General features: G+C 38.0%; 1 protein-coding gene across 8 annotated transcripts in view; it reads right to left on the bottom strand.

Moving 5' to 3' along the window:
• Positions 1 to 92: 92 nt before the first annotated feature.
• The window catches only part of LOC106523971 (mitogen-activated protein kinase kinase kinase kinase 3), a 49,601-nt gene continuing 24,072 nt past the window's right edge, over positions 93 to 25,621 (bottom strand). For 2 of the 8 annotated variants that reach the window (XM_014017564.1, XM_014017566.1), the window contains 22 exons: positions 25,375 to 25,453; positions 25,217 to 25,275; positions 22,588 to 22,650; positions 20,568 to 20,620; positions 20,224 to 20,262; positions 16,904 to 16,981; positions 14,219 to 14,270; positions 13,744 to 14,110; positions 11,226 to 11,332; positions 10,984 to 11,025; positions 10,609 to 10,693; positions 9,869 to 9,948; positions 9,605 to 9,665; positions 9,346 to 9,463; positions 9,153 to 9,211; positions 8,849 to 8,952; positions 8,457 to 8,628; positions 8,293 to 8,361; positions 8,099 to 8,191; positions 7,844 to 7,914; positions 6,936 to 6,991; positions 93 to 3,616 (listed from right to left, as the gene is read on the bottom strand). In XM_014017564.1, the coding sequence (XP_013873018.1) occupies positions 3,529 to 3,616; positions 6,936 to 6,991; positions 7,844 to 7,914; positions 8,099 to 8,191; positions 8,293 to 8,361; positions 8,457 to 8,628; positions 8,849 to 8,952; positions 9,153 to 9,211; positions 9,346 to 9,463; positions 9,605 to 9,665; positions 9,869 to 9,948; positions 10,609 to 10,693; positions 10,984 to 11,025; positions 11,226 to 11,332; positions 13,744 to 14,110; positions 14,219 to 14,270; positions 16,904 to 16,981; positions 20,224 to 20,262; positions 20,568 to 20,620; positions 22,588 to 22,650; positions 25,217 to 25,275; positions 25,375 to 25,453 (1,995 nt within the window). In that variant the 3' untranslated portion in view covers positions 93 to 3,528. The remainder of the gene's footprint in view (positions 3,617 to 6,935; positions 6,992 to 7,843; positions 7,915 to 8,098; positions 8,192 to 8,292; positions 8,362 to 8,456; positions 8,629 to 8,848; positions 8,953 to 9,152; positions 9,212 to 9,345; positions 9,464 to 9,604; positions 9,666 to 9,868; positions 9,949 to 10,608; positions 10,694 to 10,983; positions 11,026 to 11,225; positions 11,333 to 13,743; positions 14,111 to 14,218; positions 14,271 to 16,903; positions 16,982 to 20,223; positions 20,263 to 20,567; positions 20,621 to 22,587; positions 22,651 to 25,216; positions 25,276 to 25,374; positions 25,454 to 25,621) is intronic. The other 6 variants (XM_014017569.1, XM_014017572.1, XM_014017565.1 and 3 more) reach the window with 4 other exon arrangements.

Below are 25,621 nucleotides of genomic sequence, written 5' to 3'. Positions count from 1 at the left end.
ATCATTCAGTTATATATATATATATATATATATATACGTTCACACATACGTACACACAAACACACACAGGAATTTAAATAAACACCAAGCGCTTCAGTTTCATCCTTTTAATGTGTTAACCTGTCATCTCATAAATCTGTTACACTTCTGAAACAAAATATAGGCAATTATACAGTATGTAAAACAAACCCATTTTATTTTACACTATTTACATTTTAGAATTGCATCATGAAAACAGAACAATAATAAAAAAAGAGTGGATGTAATGGTGACAGAACAGACAACCTCTGCTGCGTTTTGCTCAAGATCAGGAGGAGACTTGGCTCAAACAGCTTCTGGGAAAAATAAACAATTAAATTAACACTGATCTGCAGAAAGGACAAAACAGGTGACACTTCCAACAAGAAATCCCAAAACAATGTTCTTTATGTGAATAAGATGATCATTCATACAGGAAACATATCTGAAACATCCAAAAAGTGACTTATTCTATGCAATATTTGACCCAAGTTACGGTGATTTCACGGAGAAATGTGATTTGAAAAAGCTGTGACATGTCGGTACCTGCTTCCTGCTTTTAAAAGGATAAGATGACAGAATTTTGGAAATAAACGGAATTAAATTATTTTTTAAAAAATTTAAAAAAGAACGTGAAATCTGTGACAACTTAAATAGATTTTCTTCATCCGAGAAACAAAAATGACCCACGAAATGAAACGAACTGCGAGAATATTTTTTGATTTACAGAGAATATAGAAATCAGTTCAGGAGGAAATATCTCACAGAGTTTTGTAGTGTCATGATCTATTTGAGTAACTTTCTAACTGAAAAGAACAGAAACATCTAGTTTAGAGAACATACTGCATTTTAACTGAATGTGTTTTTAGGGAACATTTCCCCTCATATCTGAGATAAACCTCGAGGTAGACCATCTAAATATGACCATAAAATGTTTTAGAATTAAAAAAAAAAAAGAAAAATCAAAGCTGTTTTTTTTAAACATAAAAATTATGAACATTTGAAAACATTTTAACTTAAAATAAACTGTATAAAATTATGTTTTTATGGGTGGGGTCATCTCTCTTTTGTATTTTCAGGTCAAAAAGCTAAATTAATGTTAATAAAAGAGGGTTGAAGGAGAATAAATGGGGCATTTGGTGCTCTAACTGTGCATCTGACTAGACTGTTTTCTTAAACTCAGTGGTGGGAGAGAACAGAGTCCTTTTAAGAAATAAAAAAAACTAGAAACTGTGCAGAGGACGTTGTGGGGGCAGACTTGCTCAATTCAGTTTTTATCCCCCAACATTAACATAAAAAAGAAAAAAAATGCTTCCAGGGTGTTAATTGTGTATTTTTAACACTGACAGCTCCAGTACAGGTAATGTCAGTTTAAAACCCTCGTTCTGAAAGCTGTAACCACTGATTTTATCAGCTATGAGGGAATGATGCTGCAATTAAAAATGAAGCTGACCAACACATCAACAGGTGGCGCTAAAGTTCCTAGAAGCTTGTCGACCAGCAGGAAATGTGTAAATATTCATCTGATCCGCGTCCTGTTCTTCGGTTTAAACGTGTACGAACGAGATGACAGCATACACGTTTAGAAACTGAGACAGTTAAAAACAAACAAACATTTCCAGTCTGGAGGATTTGTTTTTCAGTGTTGAGGGTGTCTAAGCTAAACGAACATTAAAGTCCTCAGAAGCAACTTGTAGAGCCGCAGCTTGTGAAGACGGGTAGTGTAACGCCGCACAGACCCTCCTGGTGTTGATATACTGTACATGCAGATAGTTTGAGCTCTATTAACAGGTTTCAGTCTTTAAAAAAACAGTCGCAGCAAAGCAGGCTGAAGTTGCAAACTTCTCCAGTTGCTACCTAAACAAGTCATATCGAGCACTGGGACTTACACAGAAATAATGCATCACAAAAGCTACAGTTAGACATTTTTTTGTTTTGTGGGGGGTGTCTCTTTTCTTCTAAGTCAGCTTCTAAACTAGATAAAAAACGGTCAACAAGAAAATAAGATGTGCGAAAAATAAGTAAAAAAAACATTGTGTAACGAGTCGAACAGAAGTCTGCTATTGCAGTACTTTAAAGCAATTTATAGCATATTTTTTATTCTTTCTTAGCAAAAATAATCATAAAACAGCTTTTCGTTTGATGAAACAAAACTTCTCGTCTCTATTTTGTTTACTTAAAATTACCGTTTGGATATACAGCTATAGGCAAACTAATAATCTTGATTATTTCTGTGTAAATCTAGCTAGCGTTCTTGCTTTCCGTATCCGTTGTTGGTCCTTTAAAGTAGCCTCAGCCAGGTAAAGACCAGATCTGTACACTTGCATGTGTGCACTCCACGTCTACATGCTCACACACACAAACACACACACACACACACCTACAGTCAGACTCCGCACACACACTCAAGCTCATACATTACAATGACATCACATTTGTTTATGAAATACATTTCTCTCTGTGCAAACTTTTAAACACCAGTGGTTCAATACAAATAAAAGAAAAGCACTAAAGGACACAGTTTTGATTTTAAAAGGACACAAAATAAACAGAAGAGGAGGATTAAAAAAAAGAAAGAACTCCACCGGTCTGTTGACGGTTGCTGTGCTGCAAAACGAGCCGGATGTGAAAGATGGCGGTCCATGCAGGATGAAGCTGACCGGGATCGTTCTGAGAGGACTCGTCCACGCCCGCTTGTTCTCTATTTGTCTCCACGGCTTTACAGAGTAAATATTCCCACACGTATCTACACAACCAGCCTCTTAGTGTTTGTCTCTATTTAAAAACAAAAAAAACAGTTCTATTTACAAAAATTAAATAGAGGTCGATTAAGCACTTGTGTGGTGTAGTGATGGGTACTAGAACTTGACGGTAAAGAAAGTGGCAACAATTGTTAGTCCTTTTTTTTCTTTTTTTGTTCTTTTTAGAGAAATAAACAACAACAAATCTTAACAGCCATCCCGGTTATTAAAGTTACATCATGCCACAATAAATAAAGGGAAGGTTAAAGGAAAAAAAGACAGGAGACGAGAGGCCCTTCTGTGAGGCTTCAGCACAAGTAGCAGTAGTACTAAGTGTAGAATTAGTATAGTGTTGACTGGATCGGCGTGCTGGATGTTGTTGTTGTTTTTAACCCCAAGTTCGATCAGCAGAGGATGGTTTTCGGGGAGAATCTGTGTCTCGGAGAAGACACTGAAATCTTCACAACCTACTGTTTCAACTTAGACCTAGGCTTTGTCACAAACCGATCTAAATCTCCACAGTCCTGCCAGGACACACCTTACCGGCTCACACCCAGGTGGGGTTTAAAAGAGATGCAAATCGTGGATCCAAATCCGGATCCGAACACTCGTTTCCCAGCGAGGAAGCCGTCAGGTTCGGTGGAGGAGGTGAAAGCCGGGCCGAGGGAAATGCGCAGGGCTGGGAGGAAACGCGCCCACCAGCTCGGTACTTCCTCGTCCGCAATGGCCATGGGGTGTTTCGGTGGTAACGTGCACGTGTGTGGGGGGTTCAGTAGCTGTTCTCGTGTCCCGCCAGGATGTAGAGGTTGCTGTGGGCCGTAGGGTTGTCTATCGGCCGGCTCTCCAGCACCACCACCCTGCGAACACGCACAGGCAAAAAGAAAAACACATAAATATTCAGTTTACTTAAAAAAAAAAACAGCAACCCACCCAAGTTTAAAAAAAAAGTATTGGTTAAATACCATAAAATTAAATAAAGAATCAAGAAAAATAAAGACCCAACATTTATTCAAGAAGTATCCATCTCCAACCAGGAAGCCACAAAGGTTCTGATTAAAGCTTGTTAAACCCGTTCTTTGTAAACAAATAAAAGGCAGTACAGAGAAAACTCTGTTCACACCGAAGAAAACTAGAGTTCGAGTCTTCATTTCAATGAGACGACAGACACCAACACAATCCAGTAAATTTAGAAGCAGTTTTGAAGAATCCCAACAGAAAGAGGCGAGGTTTTCAGGCTGCCTGCGGCCTGGGAACAGTAGCTGTACCTGAGCAGAGAGAGGCTCCTGTCTCCAGCCTCTGGATGTCTACGATCGGCCCGTCTTTAGTGATGACACATCAGAGAGCATGTTAACAGACTGTGTTGGGCCTGGCTGGGGCTCATGTTAGCGGCTGCTTTCACATTTGCTCGAAAATGTTCTCGTGGCATGTTGGGAAATCGACATCTACGGGACTGGTCCCATACGTTATACCCAACATAAAATCTTCATAAAATTAACAAGTGAGACGATGTGACTGTGTGAATGTGACAAATCTGACCCTTCTCCTGTTTGCTGACCTCTGTGTCGTTATGAAGACATTCATCTAAACGTGACACACAAACACTAACAGTTCTTTTCAACAAGTTGTGATGAAAACAGACATTTTCAAACTTTTGCACACTTCTATTATTTCCAGCTGTGAGAGCCCACCTCCCGCTGTGAAATGTGTGTGTGAGCAGCAGGAAGCGTCAGGGTCAAATGTAGGGCTGCAACAACGAATCGATAAAATCGACTATCAAAAGCATTGGCAACGAATTTCATTATCGATTCGTTGTGTTGCGCAATTTATGAGTCCCTCGCCGTGTCGCGGAGCCGTTTACGTCACCCGCAGAGCGTTGTCAATGCTGGCTGACCTACATAAAGTTTATTAAGGAAAAAAAAACTACCTGTAAAGATCCGCCCTCTCTGACTCTCGAGTGAAAAGTAGAGACGTCGAACTTTAAACCAGTTTTTAATTTGTGTTGTTAGGCCAAGTAGATCCAAAGATATGATAAAAAGTATATACCACGTTTAATTTTTTTTATAAGACGGTCTGATTTGATGCGAGCCACGTCGCAAGGAGGAAACGCGTGCGGGGGGGTGGGGGGTGGGGGGCACCTAAATCCAGCATTTGTTTCGTCGTCCTCTCGGGTCAAAAGTATAAAAACCCTCTAGGTTTTTCTGAATGAGGCCCAAATAGGGTTGGTTATTGAAAGGGTTTATTTCGATACTGGTGCTAAATTTATACCTCCAAAACTGTACCAGTTCCTAAACGGTATTTAAATCGGTACTTTAAAAAAAAAAAAAAAACATACGCACTCTCACAGAGGTTTATGAAGCAATGACTATTTCTGAGGCAAAGTCAAACTTGAAATTGACCAACTTATCAACTTAAAATGATTAATAATTTGTCTTTGCACCAAATATTCTTAAAGCATTTGTTGTAGGTGGAAGTTTCTGCTTCTTATTTTGTAAAGTGACACCACACTTCGGACTGTTTTTCTTTCATCATTTTGACTATAATATATAATATATAACTGTTAGCTGCAGTGGCACCTGTTAGCCCCACTCCATGAACTAGGATCTACTCGATTCACTTTGGGTCGGGTCGGTACTGCTCAGTGTTCGTGTGTCTCCACGCAGTGTGTCCCTCACTCTGTGGGTGTGATAATGTGCAGACTGTCTGCAGTGACTTCAGCTTTTGTTTTAAAAATAATAATAATAAAATTAAATTTTAAAAAGCCTTTGTGGTCTAACCGTTCGAACTTCATTCATTCATTCATTCATTCATTCATTCATTTATTATCACGGTGCTGTTTAGCTAAGTGCTTGTGTAACCGTGGGCGGTCAGTTTGTTGGAAACTTCCTGTGATCTGCTCAGCTTCGTCTCCTTCACTTCTCTCCAGGAAGTGTTTACAAGTTCTGCCTTTTTCAAAACGGCAGTTTTATTTCACCATGTTGTCGACTCGTATCGCGCCACGCGCTCGTGTTCCTAAACAAAAGCAGCTCTCTCCAGGAGGAAATTTGCTGTCAGTTAATCCACGGGCAAAATTCTGTTGACGTTAAAATCATAAGCATGCTGTGCTCGCTTCTACCCGAACCACCGGAGAGGAAGTTCTGAGACAGCGCGGCTGTGGAGCGCACTTGGAGATGCATTGGGCCGACACCGAGTCGAGCCACGTACAGGAAGAGTCCGTGGAGATTGTGCGCCGCGGCTGTCACTATTAACAGTGAACACCAGAGGGCGCAAATTAACAGCTTTCTTTGAGGCACCGAAATAAAGAACCGAAGTTAGAGATGTGTTTCAGTCTGTGTACTACCGTGGATATTCGCCCCGGTGCCATACTGGAACCGAGTTTCGGTACCCAACCCTAGGCCCAAAGTTATTTGTTGAGCAGCAAAAAGGTTCAGGACAAAGGAATAAAATAAATAAAGACCCGATAGAGCAGCAGCCAGGTCTGCCTCAGTAGGGGAAAGGGGGAGGAGGGGGGCTGCTTCAGAACCGCTTAATGGGTCAGATTAGAACGTTTTAGTCAGACAGAACCAACAAGAATGAAGCAAAAAGCAAAGAATTAGAGAAAAATTATAAATGTTAAATGTAAATAAATTCTTATTATAATAAATTAATAATAGTTTTACATCTAAAAATCATATTTTATTCTTTTAATCTATTTTCCTCATTCAGCAACCTATTAAGTTTCTGTTACGTTTCATGAGAAATACACATTTTTTTCAGTCCGTATTTAATACAACTGGAAAAATAAGTTGTTAAAATAGTTATGATGTGCTTCTGTTTTTTAATTCAGGAGATTATAAAAAAATCCTTCATTTTATGGAAAGACCCTCTTGATTCAAGAGAAAACTCCAGTTTTTAAGAAAATGGCTGCTTATCAATTAATTGTTAGTGTATAAGATAAATCAACTTCAGCTTAATTCATTAATCAATAACTTGCATTCTTAATTTATACAGGAATGAAATTAATTTATATCTACTCATATTCATGTAATTAATGATTTGGCCAATTAATCGATTAATCGAAAAAATAATCGACAGATTAATCGATTCTTAAAATAATCGTTAGTTGCAGCCCTAGGTGTTTCGCTACACATACATGACATTCATGGGTGAAAACAGCTCATGAGTCGGGATGCTTCTCACCTGTCTGATCCCAGTAGTCTGAAGTTGCGCGTGTTGTCAGAGATTTCTTGAGTGATCTGAGGAAGAAGAGAGACAGTTGTAACAATAAAGAACAACTGTTGATCCAACAGTGATAAAACTGAGCTGCTCCTCAATGGCATTAAAAACACTTGAGCTAAGATCGACAATTTATTTATTTGCTACCATTAATAAATCAATAGTCCTCCTCTCCCCTCAGGTTAAGAGTAGGGTTAGTTTGAATTTGAACGATCTCGGTTCCCAGTAATTCCCAATTTTGATTCTTTTTAGAGGCAGGGTCAAAAAAATTACATGGTTTAAATGAGGTAGCTAACCAGAGTTTGTTTTAGATGAATAGATGTTATGAATTTTCTCTGCAAAACTTGTCCATCTAACCAAATCGTACACTTATATCCAGCCAGAGTATTTTTCATCTTGTTTTGGTTTGGCCTAAGTGCGATGGTCTTACTGCACTGGCAGGTTATTTCACTTAATTGGACAGTTTGAGTTCAAACTCCAACTCTAAGTGGTGTTCAGCAGCTCACCTGGGTGTTTTTCTTCACTGGTGTTGGGTGGCTTCTTCTTCCAGTTGGCGGACTGGGTATCAAAACTAGGCATCAATTTTTAAAATACGAATGATTCCGGGAGAACTGAAACGTTAGTGTAAACTGGGTTTTAGGTCTTCATCTTCCAATCATCTTCCTGTTCCTCACTGTCTGTCTGATCACCATGGGGATCAGTTTTTTGCCACCAATAAAAATGATTTTCCCTGAAAAGTGCACCTGTTTTAAATTGGCCTCTTTGATCATATTCATCTTTGGTTGTCTTGATTTCCTGTTTTTAAGCTGCTTCTTTAGTTTATTCCTTTATTTCTGAATGCTTTATACCCACTCACCCACGAGTGATCTTACCTCATTGGTTTTAAAACTCCGCCCCTGCATGCCGTGCCTCCAGAAGGCCAGCACACTGTCCTGGAGACAAACTGTAAAACAAACAAGCAAACAAAAAAAGGACACTGCTGATTACTGCGTCTTTATGTTCAACAAATGAGCTTTTACCAAGAAAATATACAAAAGTTGCTTCATTATAAGGTGTAATTTTGACTCTCTTGGTTTCAGATGTAAACATAAAAGCTAAACTATTTTTTTCGGTTTGAGCTTTCTTACCTATAGATTCAATCTGAAAGTTGAAGGTGAGCTCGGCCGATAACTTCCTGCTGGATTTCAGTCGTCCCTGGAGGTTCACTATCTTTATACATCCTGCAAAACAAAGATAATCAACAAGAGGCAGAAGCTGAGAGGTGCAGAAATATAAGGAGCACAACTAAGACGTCTGAAGGGAGTAAACATGAGCGTCTCACTGTCGAGGCAGACTAAGATGGTGTCTCTTTCCAGCTGAGTGACGTGGATCACACACGTCTGTGGTGTGTCTGTGGAGGCGGGGCAGTAAGTTGTAATTAGGCCTTCTTAATGAACCCAGAGAAATCTGCAACATCAAAGTGTTCCTTTGAAGCTCTGCTCTAACCTGACTCTGTGAACCAGGAGGAGGTAGCGTTGGGGTTGACGGTGCAGAATCGGACCACTTGGTTGAGCTCGGTTCCTTTGCTGACTGCTACGCAGATTAGAGGGTAGGTGTGCTCCGGGACCACCAACATCTCAAAGACCTCCAACGGACATGGCAATGGGAAATCGATGGACTGTAGGGAAAACGAGAAGAAACATTAGAGGAGACTTCCACATTTTTTTGGTGTGGTCCTCTACCTCGATGCTGCAGAGAATAAGATTTTTTTATTTAACCATCATATTTTTTAACAAGTTTACTTCAATACTGTCACCTGTTTTAAAGCACGAAATTAGATGGAGCCAAAATGCAGCAGATGCACAAAAATGAGGACTTGTAAGGAGAACAGAACTGACCTTAATGAGCATAAACTTTTGCATGGACTCCACCCACTCCAACAGCATGACACTAGACTGGAAGGCTCCACACAGGTATTTATGGCCTGTGTACGGGTTACGGACTGCCAGGAAACAACACAGTTTTAGTGACTGTGGTAAAAACTTATTAGTGGTTCTTTTAGGCTTTTATTTTACTCTATATATCCTGAAAAAAGCTGAAATATTTAATGGAAAATGTTGAAAACTATATTATAAATTTGAAATCAGTTATTAGTTTAACTAAGACATGAAATAACTGGTGCAAAAACAAAACAAAACTCACCAACGCAGCACTTTTGGCACCCTTTAGTGTCTGGAATCTTATTGGACACAGAAAACTTCCTAAACCCAGACATAAAAAACACAATGCGATGTATAAAGAAATGTAGTGAGTGACATACGACAAGAATAGCAAATCTATGTGAACTTTTATAGGTTAACTTATCAAACAACCAAAAACAAAGTAAATTTGTTACCTTGGAATGATCTTATCAGGCAGCTTGTGTGTGGGAATGGCTACTGGTAACTTCTGTAACTGTCTGGCCTGTTCAAAAAGACCGCTCAAACTGTGGGAGTATAGCTGAGAGGCTTTTCCTGTTTAATTTACCAAGAGGAAAAAAAAACAGATGTCACACACTGTTGAGAATAAAACTTAAAACTGTCCAGTTAAATTCCAAGTTAAAAACTGCAGAACAATCATTAGTTTCGTTTGAACACACGAGTGTTTTAACTCACCAGATATAGAAAGAAGACAGTTGTTCATGACGTAAAGCCATGTACACCTCCGAGGGAAAAGCTGCAGGCAGACACAGACTATAAATTTTCAGCAACAATAATGCATGTGGTCAAAGTAGCCACAGTTTTCATGTACTTTTTTAAAAATGTATTAGTATTTTTTTAAAGCAAAGTGCCATCAGCCCCCACATAAATAACAATGCAGAACTGAAACAACAAGCAAAAGTAAACAGTTATGTCTAACGAGATGCTCTTGAACCTCACCTGTTCCATTGTTGTTTCATGAAGCTCATTAAGGTTTAATGTATAGATTCCTTCTTCAGCTCCAAATATTAAATACTGATCTGAAACAAACAGGTATTTCACATTTACTTAGGAGAACACAGCAGCTGATATTCAACAGCCATGTAACTTCATTTAAATGAGACAGCATGTTTTAAAATCCTTTTTCACATTTAATCATTCAGTTATATATATATATATATATATATAGTGGAACTGCAATGCTTTGGTCTGGATTCCTCATTATTTTTAACTGTACCAGCCCCTCGCTCCCCTTTTCTGAGGTGCATCTCAGATCAACTCGTTTTGACACTGTCTCTTTAAACCCAAACGAGGTGCTTCATCCTGCCCCCCTCCAGCTTCTAGGCCCGTTCATTCAAGCTTAATAGGGAACAATGGAAGACTTGTTCATCCAGCCGTACATGTTGGAGCCAGAGACTGATCCAGAGCAGGAGGAGAACGAAGTGGACATAATAGTCTTTGGTAAGTTCACACCTTATTCTGTCGCAAATAACTTGATGTAATAGTTCAGAAAACATAACAGAAAACACTAAACGGGTTGAAACTTATGATCCAAACAGAATATAAAAATATCTATGAAGCACTGGTAGAGACTGCATCCAACTTTCTGAACTCCTAATGACTAAAACGAGAAGAATTTGCACGATTTGTCCCCTTTAAAAAGACAGGCTGGAGTTCTGCTTGTTCCTCTGTTGGGTTACCTCTGGTGTCAGGGTTGATCCATGAAGTGGCACAGTGGATCTTCAGTGGACAGCCATTGAAAACCTTGGAGAAACACGCACCCATCTGTACACAGGACAAATCAAGGAATAGTACAGAGGATTAACTTACTCTGGGGTTTAACACACTGTTTCATACAGCTCTATTCAAAAAAACTTGTTCTTGCAGTTTTTTGTATGTTGCCCTGTTTTCAAGTAGCAAATCCTTTCAGATTCTAATTCATTTCATTTACTCAAGTTATAAGAAACTGATGGTTTGAAATAAACACTAAAAAATAGTTTTTCCCACAAAACTCAGAACTGTATTAACTGCATTTCCCCCCCCCCCACATTTCAGGACAGGAGGCTGATACTTACATGGACTTTGGGTGTTGGTGGGAGACCATTACTGATAGGTTTCTAAAACGGAGATTATAAAGTCATTAATATAACACAAACAAGCCAGTAAGCAATCATCCATTCATTTTAGGTGATGTTTATTTTCTGGCAGGTCTTCTAGATGAAGTAAGAAGTGAGATTTCTCAATGAAAACATCTAAAGTCGGATCAAAATCTCTGGTTTGGTCTCAGATCTGTGACGATTCACTGCCACTTCCTTACCGGAACGTCCTTCTTCTCTTTCCGCGTGGGGACACTAGGGGGCATGGTGGACTGTCTCTCTCCTGGACTTTCCCCCTCACCATTGTGGGGAGAGTTGAGCCCATTACCTACAACAACAACAAGACCACGTTTTACTGAGACTGAGTGGGAGGGTAAAGGACAAAGCGCAAATGTGTATTAAAAATCAGTGTTGGTTATAATTAGAACATTTGAGCCTTTTACAGATAAAAGACAGAGTTACAGAGCAAACACAAAGTCTTGGGAGCAGGGAGGAAGCAGGATAGCAGGAAGAATACAGAGGATCAAATACGGTCATGAGCAATGGAGGGTGCGAGTCTGCTAGACACCGGTCAACAAAACAACCTCTACACAAACAAGACGACACATTACAAGCTGCATCGATGGCATGAAAACACCAAGACTTCTGATCTCCTGAGCGGGCGTGGCTCAAGTGTTGGCAGCTCTATGCAGATGAGTAAATCATGTGAGGAAATGTCGAAATTTGGACTGAAATTCGCATCGTTTGTTTGTTTTCCTATGAAAAGAGATTGTTAAGTTGAAAGTATGAGCTGCTCAGACCAAAACACACCTCTAAAAATAATCCTTTTCTATTTTTATGTTCATTATGTCTGAATGTTTGGGAGGTATTTAAAATTATTTCAATATGTATATCCTCCAGAATATGAGTTAATGTCCATTTATTACACTAATCTCCTCTCTGCAGCTGGTTTTCTTTTTAACAATAACTGGTAGAGCAAAAACATGATGCAACATGATGCCTGCTGACATTTTAAACGAAAAATCCCAACATTAATTTATACTACAAATTTTCATTAATTTACCTGTTTCAAGACCATCGGGGAAAGCAATCAACAAGTGGCTGGAATTATCAGGTATTTATCCTAACCAGCACTGACAAGTGAATTTAGAAAAAAACAAACAAACAAACAAACTTGAGTTCCTGCATCCGGTCTGTAGTAAAATAGAAACCCACACTGCTGCTCAGCTGCCAAAGTGTCTGAGACAAGAAACTATTTCTTTAGGCAGCATTACTCACTGACCTTGACCGATCTGATAGAGCCAATTCATAAAAGAAGCAAAAAAGCAAGAAATCCCTAATGAGGAAAAACATGAAATATCGTATTTTTTCTCTCACAAATTTAAAAATAGCTTCAAATATTTGATACACATTTAGAGGCTAAAACAAGTAACATACAAGGAAGAGTCACTTTATTCTGGCAACAGAGGATCCTGGTTCAACGTCCTTTTATGCCACACACACACAAGCTGCTCCAGTCTATTCCAGTGTTTCCGATGCTGTTGACGATCATTTCGATCTTTGAATACACATTATGTATGGTTGTAAAATAATACTTAGGCCTGTCATGGTAATATATTTTGCTAGACTATAAATTGCTTCAGAAATGATCACGATAAACGATAATAACGTAAAGGAAGCTTGCTGCGGTGCGGGCACTCAATGGCACTCCTGTAGCTAAATGGCTGTTCACGAGGCTCTCATGCTACAGACGTTACAAGATCATGAACCCGGCAAATACCTGACATGAGAGTTCACTTCTCCCTACGCTAACAAGTAGAAAAGAGGGCAACACGAAGAAAACAAATAAGCAGGTACATAAAAATTATCAAACTCATTTTAATTTATCCTGCGATTAATTGATTTATTGCTTTTCGCAACAAGCCTATATTTACACTATATATATATATCAATTTTCTTGGAGGATCAAGAACCTTATCAATATTTTTACTACATACAGAGGTCCAAAAGGTCCACGAAACCTTCAAGATTTGAAGACTGTTTGTGGAAGAATGGGCCAAAATCACACCTGAGCAATGCATGCCACTAGTTTCTCCATACAGGAGGAGTCTTGAAGCTGTCATTGACAACAAAGGCTTTTGTACAAAGTATTAGATAAATTTCAGTAAGTGTGTTCAATACTTTTTCCCTGTGCCATTCCACATTATTACAAATAACTTCATTTCTGGAYATTTATGGTTTGATTTCTTTGTATGTATGGATCACTTGGGTTGTTACCAACATCTGGTGAAAATTTCATGTCATTAGCACCTCTAGTAATATATTTACTGAAAAAAATGGTGACGTGTTCAATTTTACCCGCTGTATCATTAATTTTCACTGCATGAAATGTAAATTTTTAAGCACTATGGTTGTATTTGAGTTCTGGAAGGACCAGAATGTTTTCTCATATTCCTTCTGCCTCCTATAAAATAGGGGAAAGGTGTTAGCAGTTTCGTATTGATTGGATTAAAAATGTAAACATTTATAATTTAGAAGAGATGAACATACTGAACGAGAGCTGATAAACAGAGGGAACAAAAAGAAAAAAGAAAAAAATTTAAAAAGCGTTGTTGTTAATGGATTCATGGAACAAATAAATCAATTAGTCTAGAAAGACTGACTTAATGGGGGACCACACAGCTGAAGGGGACGACAGGGTCTGCGGACACTACCCAGCTACCAATCAGCTGCTCTTACTCTCATCCTGTTCCTGCTCCTCTTTCACCTCCTTCAGCACCTCCCACGCCTCCTCCAGCTCCTTCTCTGTGTGAGGCGTGTGGAGCCACTCCCAGAAATGTCTAAAGCTCCCATCATCATCCTCTGGAGCGGAGTTTTCCGCATCTTTGTGCTTCGGGCTGTCGTTACCTAGGCTGCTGCGGCGGTGGGGCGGCAGCTTCGGGGGCGGAGGCCTTGGGGGGACGTTGGTGGCGGGCTTGGCGGGACTTGGCGTCCCCGGGACCGGGCAGCGTTTGATGGTGCCTCCCCCGCTGTCGTCCTCGTGGTGGGACTGAGCGTCTTCTTGTTTAGGTGGTGGTTGCTGTTTGGACGAAGAGATGGACTTCGGCTGGAGGACAATTCAGACCAGACAAATTTATTTATTCATTTTTTTTGAGAAAAATACTCAAAAGTTTAAAAAAGTTACTGCAAAAACAAAAAAGTGAGTTGTTCCTACCTTAGGCGGGAGTGGAGGTGGGTCCTTTGGCCTCTTTATAGTGCTGGATTTACTAAAGAGTGAGAAGTTTCAATACTTGAGACACAAATATCTGATTAAAAACAAACACTTTAACATGTTATAACTGGGGCTTTGGTTTTATCAGCCATTAAAGGGATTTCCAGCATTGCTCCAAAAGGACACCTTCATAATATTAGACACTTTGTTTGCCATTTTATTCTGGGGAAATATACACTTAAGTATTTCAACATAATTTGTAATAATTTACATGCACCCAAGAGAGACAAACAGTGAAACCAAACCATTAAAGAGCAGGTAAAACCAAAACCTGACAATATTTCATACAGAGACTTTAGGGATGACTTGAAAAAATAACTACATTATGAGGTGGAGACATTACATTTTTAAACAAGATACTATAAAATGTAAAGGCTCTGAGGATGTTAATCCATTTAACTTACTGATAGTACAGTAAATAGAAGTTTGTGCTACATATAAGAACAAACATTAAAAGTACTAACAGCCAATATTTTATTTTTCTTATCCAGAATGAGTTTTCTTTGATCTGTAATTTGAAATAAGAGTTTAAATTTTTTTTAATCACCGAGCCAAAACTCATGTTTGACTGCTGACCAGTGCTGTATTCATAATAACGTATTCTGTGACAGATTAAATTTCTGATTAACTGAGCTACGTGAATCAGATGAAATAGAAGGATGGAAATCAGAATGAGCAATGGGTTGGAGTGACCAAAGATCCAAACAAATACAAAGACACCAAAGGGAAAAAAAAATCGTTTTCACACGTGATCTGTAGAGATGTTTAGAGCTACTGACAGTTTTGTCCTGAACTTTTCAGTCGATACTGTTAAATTTTCTGCTAGAGATAGAGGTTTTGTGTTTTTTTTCCCCACATAATTATTAGAAGTGGTGCAGGAAGGTGCAGTGAGGAAAGTTTCCTTTCAGCAAGTCAAGAAAGGTAAATGAGGCTCCTCTATCACTCAGCACACTTATTAGAAACAGAGTGCAATAAACCAGATCAAATGCTACGCAGACACGTAATCTCCTGTACCATCCCTCTGTGAGAGTTCAGATCTTTAGTACATGTGTGAAAACAACTTATGTCACATTGATGCAGTTGAATGGCAGGTAACAAACACAAATTAAAGCTACACATGTACCGTATACATGTGTAGCTTCTGGACTCCTGGATATGGTAATCCTAACTAATTAATTCAAAGACAACTCATTTCTTTAATTCTTAAGGACGTTTTACTTTTTACTGACACTTTCTCAGTTCAACAGGAAGTCCAGTTACTTTCAAACTAATTTCCTAGAAATGAGCTTACACTGCACCAAAACTTAACATGTGAATTCCCCTAATCCAAAACTGACCCAGTTTCCATTTACAGCAGGTAAACGTTTTAAATGTGAGTGGTGAGAAGACAATAAAATGTAAATTATAAACCTTATCAGTAACATCAATCTAGTACTAATACAGTTTATACAATTACAGTGAATAAAGGTCCCGGTGTGTGCGTGGTAACAAAACACCTACAGGTGCAAAAAGTGATTACGATAAATAGGAAAAATAAAGTTAGGTTTGTAGAACACCATACTGATCTAATCCATATCAGTTAAGCAGTCACGATGGAAAACATATTTGTATTTCACCACTTTTAGAAGGAAGTTTGCTACTGGTTTAAGATTTAGCAGAAACCTAAAAAGCTGTTGTGTTTGTGCGTTAATTTAACTGAATTGTTATGTTCTCCCAAACAAAATGTTAGTCCTTGCAACATTAGCTTGTTTTAAGCATGTTAATAGCTGGAAACGGCTTGATTTTCCTATTTATTAATCAAAACACTGCATGCTTTGTAACAACAAGCTCATATCTATTGGATCCAACAACATAAAAGCACAGCTTCCCTTACTGACTGTGACAAAAAGAAAGTGTTGTCAAGAAACATTTTGGCCTGATACAGAAATCTGGGTGTTACACAATAAGAAGTGGCGGGATGCCAAACCTAAAATTGTAATTGTAATTTTTATTTATTTATATTTACCAATAAAAGGCAGGAGAGGACAACACACACAGCAAGGAAGAACACAGATGGTAACAGAAAGAGACCAAAGTAATAGAAAAGATGACGATGCGAGAAGCAACAGATATAGAAGCAATGAAACTAATCTGGTCATTCAGAGTGAAACCTTAAAGCTACTACATGCAAGAAATAAAACAGTAGCTTACATTTTATTAAAATGTAATGTTACGGCTGTAATTTGTGGCCTTTCTATGATCTAAAGCAAGTGGACGATGCAACCTTTTCTTTAGATCGCCATCTATGACAACTGATAGGCACAAAGACGAGACGTAAACAGATTCTCAGTCATCCAGGACACGGCAAATCCAAAAAGCATTTTTGGAGGATGTTAGTAGCTTTAAAGCTTCACATTAGGCAGCAGTTACAGCATGGAAAACACACACAAACGCAGGTGGCATATGTGGCGTGATGGTTGGTGTGCTGCGCAGATGAAACTTGAGGTAAATACAGAAAGCCTTCCTCCATGTTTCCTCCTCATCTTTTCCCCGTAGAAAACGAGAGAGGGCCACACGAGTAAAATAAAATATAGATGTGGAGACATGGAAGGAGAGGCTTCCAGCTTCTGAGACTGAGAGGGAACTTACTGAGTGTGTGTTTCATCATCATCTGCACCATCATCATCATCCTCATCCTCATCATCCCCTAAGTGTGCCACATGGCCCCTGGGAGAGGAGGGGAAAGACAGCAGGAGAGTTGGACAGAAAGGAAAAGTGGAGTCGAGGTTTTAGCAGTGGGAAGAGGGGGGAAAAAGGTGGGGGTAGAGAGGAACGAGCAAAGATGATGGGAGGTGACGAGAGGAAGAGGATGGAGGCAGAAGGAGGAGGGGGAGGGAGAGCTGAGTAAAGCTCGGTTCACAAACTACCCGACATCTAAACCCAGGGCAGATTCTAGTCCTGTTACAATTTATACTCTGTACACTCATAAATATTGGCCTTTGTGGCCCAAAAGAGAACCATATTTTCTTTTGAAACGAAAACTTAAGCTGGTTTTTATTCCAGTTTTAAAAAAATACCCTTAAAAATATTTGGTTTATAAAAGTAGCACGACAATTTAATCAGCACTGAATCCCATATTTACTAAATCTTTAGCAGATGTGGCTATTTATTAAAACTGGCTCTGGTCACTACTGCTGGAAACACAATACAGCAGTGCACACGCTGTTCTTTTAAATAAGACATATCATGCTTTTATATCCTTTTTTCACATTTAAATCATTCAGTTTAGGTCTTTATAAAGTAGAACTGCAGTGTTTTAGTTTGAATTCCTCCTTATTGTAACTCCACAAGCTCCTCTTTCACCCCTTTTCTGAAGTGCGTTTCTGATTAACTCATTTTGGGGCTGTCTCTTTAAATCCAAACAAGGTGCTTCAAACCCTGCCTCCCTCCAGCTTCCAGACTCGTCCTTTCTAGTTTGAGGGGTTTATGACTGTTTAGGAAGGACAGAATTTTTTAAATTGCAAATTAATTAAAAGTTGTAAATAAGGGAAGTAGGGGTGAGAATCTTTTACTCTCTCACGATTCGATTAGATTCTGATTTTTGGGGCCACGATTCAAAATTGATTTTTCATTCAAAACTGATAATGTGAGCCCATTTGTCACGTTCCTCAAATGCTTCATCTTCATTTTGCAAACCTCGCTCATGTCAAACTCAGCCTCGTTCAGTAAAAAACAAAATGAGACCAAATCTTTGCATTCAATAAAGATGGGGCCAATTTAATCTCTCTTTCCTCTAGTTCTGTCGTTTCCTCTTTGTTTTGGTGCTTTCTGCACATTCATATGTTCCAGAAGCAGCTCCATGATGACGTCAGGACGTCCCATGTAGTTACAAAATGGAGGCTGATGGCCTTAAAGGCTTAAATGATTTGCTTTATTTTTATTATTTATAAAAACCGATTTTGGGACATTTTAAATCAATTCTGAATCTTTGTAAATGAGAATCACGATTCTAATGTAAAACAATTTTTTGGTGCACCCCTAAAGAGAAGACTTGTCCATCCAGCCTTACATGGTGGAACCAGAGTCTGACCCAGAGCCAGAGGAGAATGAAGAACACCAAACTGTATTTGGTAAGTCCAGACCTTATTTAGAAGTTCCATCACAAAAACTCTGACGTAATAGTTTAGAAAACATAATAAAATAGAGAAAATTGAACAGGTTGAAAAATATGACCGAAACAGAATCTAAAAGATATCTACACAGCACAAGGAGAGACTAAACTTCTTCACTCCCAGAGACTCAAAATACAAAACAAAATGTAACAACTAAAAAAAAAAAAAAAAAAGGATTTTGCATGATATGTCCTCTTTAACGCAGATGCTGCACACAGTTTAGGTCAAAATTTTACCAACTAGAAGAATTATTTTTAAATCTTGTGATTTTCAGAAGGTGCAGTCCAACTCTGGTAGTCTTGTACGGAATGTTTTTTGTTCATGCGCTTATAAAACAACTGAACAATTGAAGATCAGACGCCACACAATACTCAGTTTTAATATATAAATTGTACTGAGAATATTATACAGGTAATAATGACAGTAGAAAATTAATTTTTGTCCGTTTTTTAAAGGCTGCACCTAGATTCTAAACCAGAGCTACTCCATTAAACTCTCAAAGACGGGCCGGACTGAGCTCACCAATTGGCCCCTGGGCTGCCAGTTGAATTTAAACCTTTATTAAACCAAAGCAAAACTATTTAAATATGACAGAAATTCCACACTTGGTGTAAACAACATATTCATTATATGAACACTAACATTTTGACTGACAAAGGACAGTTTGTTTTTAAATCAAAGTTTCATTTTAAAAGAACTAAAGGCCTTTTATATCCAGTTCAGGGACCACACATACACACACACACAACCGCAGGCAACACAGACCTGGAGTTCTTCCAGTTCCAGGACCCGCGTGAGGGACTACATTCCAGTAGATTAGCATTTACTGAGAGATTCCAAAGTCTTAAGTAGTTTTTGGACACACAATGCATCGTATGCCAATAAAAGAAGGCCTTTGTTCTCCTTGCCATTACTCTTTCATATTGACAAAAGAGTGGTAGAGATTTTTCCAACATGGACCTAAACAGCACTACAGTGTTATGTAATCTGAGGGGTGACAAAACTGGGGTCTTGTGCAGTTTGTATCATCCATCATTTAAGATAAAACACAAAAAACTAACTTTGACAACTGTTTCAAAACTAGACACTAAGTCTGAACCAGCACTGAAACTTCCTCAGTCTAAAATGACTTTTTTAAGATTATTACTGTATTCATCTTAAAGACAATTCTGCACAATATAAACAAGAACTGTACCTTACAAATAAGATACAAACTAGGAAGATTACAACTTTAAAACAAATGAACAAATAAAAATCTAAAACACAGACAGAGCCATTCTTTGAATCTTTAGCTGGTAAAAAGAGAAACAAAAAATGCAACAACTGAAAATGTAGCCATCTGTCACAGAAAAAAAAGCCATAAATCACAAAGCACATAAATAATAATCATCTTCAGGGCAAATTCATATTTTTCTAGTTTTGCCAGCATAATTGTAAAAAACTTGCTGTATCTTTACACGCACTTGTCAGTGCATGTATGTGAATGCACAGGGAATATGTATGTGTGTGTGTTTGTGTGTGAGCCATGCTCTTTGTAAAAAGCTCCTAAGCACTATAGCATTCTCCCGATTCCATCAAAGCGTTGAGCAAGCCACAGCAGAAAAAGAAAACAAACAAAACCAGCAGAACCTAAAACGATGCAAGCCGTGACAACCTGCAGTCATTACAGCAGCATTAGTGGTGTGTGATTGGCACAATTAGTGCTGCTGTTAAATGATTGGCTGATGAGTAAGTCTAGTTAAAACAGAACAGATCAGGACGTCGGCCGATGGAGATGAGAAGAAGGATTCGACTTACCTCTGCTGAAGCTCCTCCTCGACAGATTTAAGAAGGCTCCTGTTTATGGAAGACATGGGAAGGTATGAAATGTAGAATGTGATCCAATGAATAAGGAAAAAACAAATAAGAATACAAATTCAAACCTATTTGCTGTGGATGAACAAACTCAGATAATAAAAACCGCTCTGCTATCCTGCTCTAAAATGGTTTTCAAGAAAGCTGCACTCAAACAACATTTTGATTTTTAAGTTTTAGTTAAACTCTTTGGACTTGTTCAACCAACAAGAAAAACAAGACAGCCCATGGCGGATTAAAGAAGCACAGCTATAAACAAAAAAAGAAATAAAAAATGTGAGACTTACTTGTTTTCTCCCAGCAGATTTGATGAATTGTGGCCATACTCCAACTGCAAATCCTAAAGGACAAATACTGTTTTAGTATTTTCTTACTGTATATTATATCAGGCTCGTTTACACATTTACTGTGTTTACCGACTGACATAAAAAATACTTATGATACCAATTACAAATTCCTTAACAGCCAAATTATCTCTTAGACTCTCGCTGCAGCAGCCTGTTGGAAGTTACAGCAAGAACCAAATTACCACCTTGGAATCATAAAGTTTTATAACTGTGCTCAGAGTTTTGAAGAAACTCTTTCCAAATTGCAAACACTTTACTTTCACCAAGTTTAATGCACAGTATGAACATCTTAAAACAGCAAATTAAGATAAGAACTCAGGAAGTCATACATCTTCTAAATATAAACAGTAGCAATAATTTATAGTCATGCAAAATTGTTGAATGCTTTTCATTGCATTTTTATAATATTTGCTTCCTATTAAAAGAATAGTTCTTATTTTATCTTACTCAACTGGTAAGTAAGTAAATAAGAAGTTATTTTTTATGTTATGCCCGATGAAAATGTTAGTTCACTGATTTTCAGGCTTTTCAGACATGCCATCACAGAAGGGGGTTCAGAACATCCAAAGATTTGGAAGGTTCAGTTGTTTCTCACAGAGCGTTTTAAACCTATAAAAACCTATAATGTCCAATAAAACTCAGTACGAAGAGCCATTGCCATCTTCTACACTATAAAGTGAAGAAGACCGTACAATTTTAAAGATAAACACCTCACTCAACGTTCTTTTATATATTAACAAAAAAAAGTATAATTCCAAGGTGGCAACATATAAATATGCGCAGTCATTCTCGTATATATATTTTTTGCAAACATTTGCTGGTACAAAGCAAACTATCATTAAACATTTTAGCCTTTTTTTGTATTAATCAGCTAAATTCAGAACAATCAGTTATTTCATTAACAATATGCAAATCCTTTTACAAGAAATAATACACCAGATTAAAAAAGCTTCCATTATATCTGAAAGGATACTTGTCAAATGTGGACAAGCAGGTTAAGATTTTATATATTGCTATGTAAATTACTTTTTTTTTTTTTACTGTATTACAGCTCTATATTACTGTAAAGTACTCCTGTGATGAGCAGTTTTTCCATGCTTTGAAGGCATAAGAAGACTGCTCATTTTGATGAACAGGAATGCTTTATTTAGCTCTGGTTAGCCAAATTTGCTGATGACTGCAGTGAGCAAAGTAGGTGCTGTGAATCATCTGTAATTTAGTTTCATGTTTGTTTTAAACCATCCTGATGAGGTTATACATTTAGCTTCATTCTGACTTACGGTATATGAAAAAACACTGGGTTTGAGATTCATTATGTAAAACCTCATGGTTGTGTCACAGGAACATTTTACAAGACAGAAACAAGGCAAGAAGCATGCAACAGAAGATTTGTGTTCTCAAAGGCAACACTGAAACACAAAGGTTCAATGCCTATGGTCAAGCACAGCATATAAGAAGTTAGAAATGATTTTTATTTTTCGATTGCAACAGAAGGGAAAAATCATTCTGTAAACAAAAATATTAGACATGTCAAACAACACAATACAGCAAACATTCAAACATCGAATGCATGTGCTATTTTTGACCTGTATGGTTGCAGCCCAGTCATTATATCTGACCTCCAACCTTCCTCTGCACATTTGTTAAAGTGTGCATCGCATTGGATAACATAAAAAACAATGTTTTCACAAGGACAACTACAACAGCAATTAGTGAGGCAAAAGTTGGGGGAAAAAAAGGTGGACAGACAGATCAGAAAACATGAACCAACGCTGTGAGAATTTACAAAAATTATGTCAGACTGAGCAAGACAACAGCTCGAAAAACAAAAAGGTCTAAATCTTTTAATGGCTTTTTTAAAGGAGCGCAAGAAAGAGCAAGAAGAGATGGAGAAACAAAACAAAGAGAAAGCGACTAATATATGGATAGACGGATGAGGCAGATACAGAGGGAGTACTACCAGATTAGATCTCGCGGTATAGTAGAGTTCCTCAACACAGTCCAGATAGGGCTCAGAATCACACTGGTCAGCAAGACAGAGCGAGAGAGACCTCAGTTAATACATTAACCTGGACTAACGTAGGAAATGGGGAGGAACAGATATTTAAGGCCAAGAAAGAGGATGATAGATGAAAAATGTATTAAAACCAAAAACAGGCTAAACAGATCAAGTCAAGACAAGAAGGTGAGACAGGAATGAATGTGTGAAGATGGTAGGTAAAAATAAGAAAAACCAAGGAGAAGAGGTATCAATAAAATCCACACAAGTATCAGAAGCATGTTGTAAAATACAGATAAAGGCAACTATCTTACACCAGCAGCACATTTCTCAATTAAGCTCAGCTTTTTGTCCAATATTATGAGGATCATAATAACGGTATGCTTTTTAAAAAAAGTAACAAAAATGATATAATCTGGTAATGTTGCCTAAAGAAAATTGCATTATTAATAATGTGTTGAAATACAAAAGTGGTAGGGGCTTTTTAATTTTTAAATTATATAAATAATTCCATTGAGTGAATAAATCTCAGAGATGAAAGCTAAAACAAAACCAAATTACACGTAGGGTTGGGCATAATCGTATCGTGTGCAATTAATCGTCAGAAAAACATTAATCGATTACTTTTTGGCACTAGACAATTAATACGATTAATGCCACCAGACAGACTTCGCTTGGTTCTCCTCCCCGCTTCAAATAAGATGAACATTAAAAATAAAGTTCTGTAATTTATATATCTATCAACACAATTTAAAATATGATGTATAGCCTGAAATCTGTAATTTTCACACAATTTGGAACAATTTTTTACAAAGAGCAAATCTTTCCCACTAAATTGGTCATTAGGGTCTCCAGGGATTCCAGGGGATTAATCGTCAAATTAATCGTTATGCGCTAAATACCACAATTAATCGTGATTAATTTTTTTGCCAATATTGCCCAACCCTAATTACACGTTTAGTTACCTTTGATTAGTGAGGGAAATCTGAAGCAAAGTATTTTACCCAACAGTAGCTGCGTTTCCATTGAAAATGTGCACAAAACTTTGTCGATATTCTGTTAATGTCGAAAAAACACAGTTTCGCAATTGCAGTGTTTCCATTAAGTAAGAAATGCTATTAAAGTCATGCGTGAATACTCTTTGTTTTCACGATAATCATTACAAACATGGCGGCAATGGATGTAAACACATAGCATATTGCTACCACTACACTAGAGCTCATCGTCAGCCGTCAGAGGCGACGTCGGCGTCCCATCAAGGTTTTCAAGCGACAAGCCCCTTATACTTGGGAGCGGCTACGTATGCTGCATTTTTGGGAAAATGTAGTCGGTGAGTTTAGCACTTTCTTTTACTACTTTGGTGATTTCACTACTACTTTTACTTCCTGTTATCTTCTTCTTCATCTTTTTCACCACTAGAAACAGCCAGTTATTGATCATGTGACTCCCGTGATGCGAAAAATGTGTTTCCATTGCAGTTTTGCGAAATACATCAATTTCGAAACGGCCGAAAAACCACCTCATCCTAGTGCAAAAACATTTTGTTGAAAAACGTAATTTTTTTCTAAATTGAGGTGTTTCCATTGAGCAAATTTATTTTCAAAATTCTAATTTGCGCATTTTCATGGTCAATGGAAACGCAGCTAGTGACTGATAATGTGGATTAAATTTATAGCTAAAACAGCACAAAGTATTCTTTGACTTAAGTGGATTTTCTCAGCCAACCAGAGTAGAGAGAATAGTGAAGAAAGTGCATCAAAAAGTTGAATAGGTGGAAGGCAGTGGGAAGGGTGAACATGTCATTAATGTGTTTGAACTTATCATTTTATGGTCTACTCAAAACCACATATTTTTGCAGCTTTAAAAATAAACCCTCAAAAGACGTAAAAATGTTTGTTTTCATAAAAATCACAATGCAAAGCCAGTTCGAACCACCGAACTGTCAGTTTTCAAATTTATTTTCTATAACAGGACTATTCATCCAAACTGCTCAGGTGGCTCAGTTAACTAAAATAATATAATAAATGTTATTTTTAAAGAACTTATTGGTGAGCTGAATTTAAGTCATCTGGCCCATGGGCCGCCAATTGAATAGCCCTGTTCTATAAGGAAAACAAACCCCAAACCAACAACATGAGCAGGTTTTAGGGGCTTAAATCTCTCCCCCTGAAATCTGTTTAGGTCTGGAGTCAAATAGGAGGAAGCAGAGAAAAAAAAAAGACCCAGATTCCTGGAAAAGATCCCTGTGATCAAAACACTGCCCTTTTTAAGGTTAGCTTTATTATATTTGATTTTCTTTTTCTAAACACCAAATCTATCCATTTTTAACCAAATGAGTAAAACATCTGCAGTGAGGGTTTGTTCTGACAGGGATGTAAAACCACTTTAAAACTGCTCCATAAACTCGACTTTTTATTCTAACGTTTTATGGATCAAAATAAACATGTGGGTGAACAGGTCTGGTTCAAGACACACTGACTACATGAATAATTAGTCGAGTGCTTTCTGTTCCTGGGTGGTGGAGTTACAACCACACCAACATAATCTCACCTGCACACATACAATTACAATGCCACGCCTAATTACTCACCGGCTCATGATGAGGTTCTGTCTCCTTTCGCAAAATGGGATCAAACTTCACCTGTCCAACTGGGAAGAGTCAACGAGCAAGACAGAAATAGGAGATGTACAAAGAATGAGATGACCGACTTAAAAAAAAGGGGGAGAATTTTGTAGCTGCGGACTCACAGTTAATCTCAGACAGGGTCTTTCCTTCTCTGGTGCTCCTGCTGGTGGAACGGATACGATGAGGAACAGAGACCGGAGACTGGAAGGACAGAAACACGTAGGAGGTCAAATAGCTGTTCAAAGATTATATACAGTGAAGCAGTTTACACGAGTCTTGAGATTACAATTGATTCAAAAAAAAAAAAAAAAAACTTAAGCCCTCTGCTATTTCCGCTGGTGGAACGGATACGATGAGGAACAGAGACCG

This window comes from Austrofundulus limnaeus, unplaced genomic scaffold, assembly GCF_001266775.1.
Source record: "Austrofundulus limnaeus strain Quisiro unplaced genomic scaffold, Austrofundulus_limnaeus-1.0 Scaffold172, whole genome shotgun sequence".
In the NCBI taxonomy this organism is placed as follows: Eukaryota; Metazoa; Chordata; class Actinopteri; order Cyprinodontiformes; family Rivulidae; genus Austrofundulus; species Austrofundulus limnaeus.
This window is presented reverse-complemented; position numbering and strand designations above follow the sequence as displayed.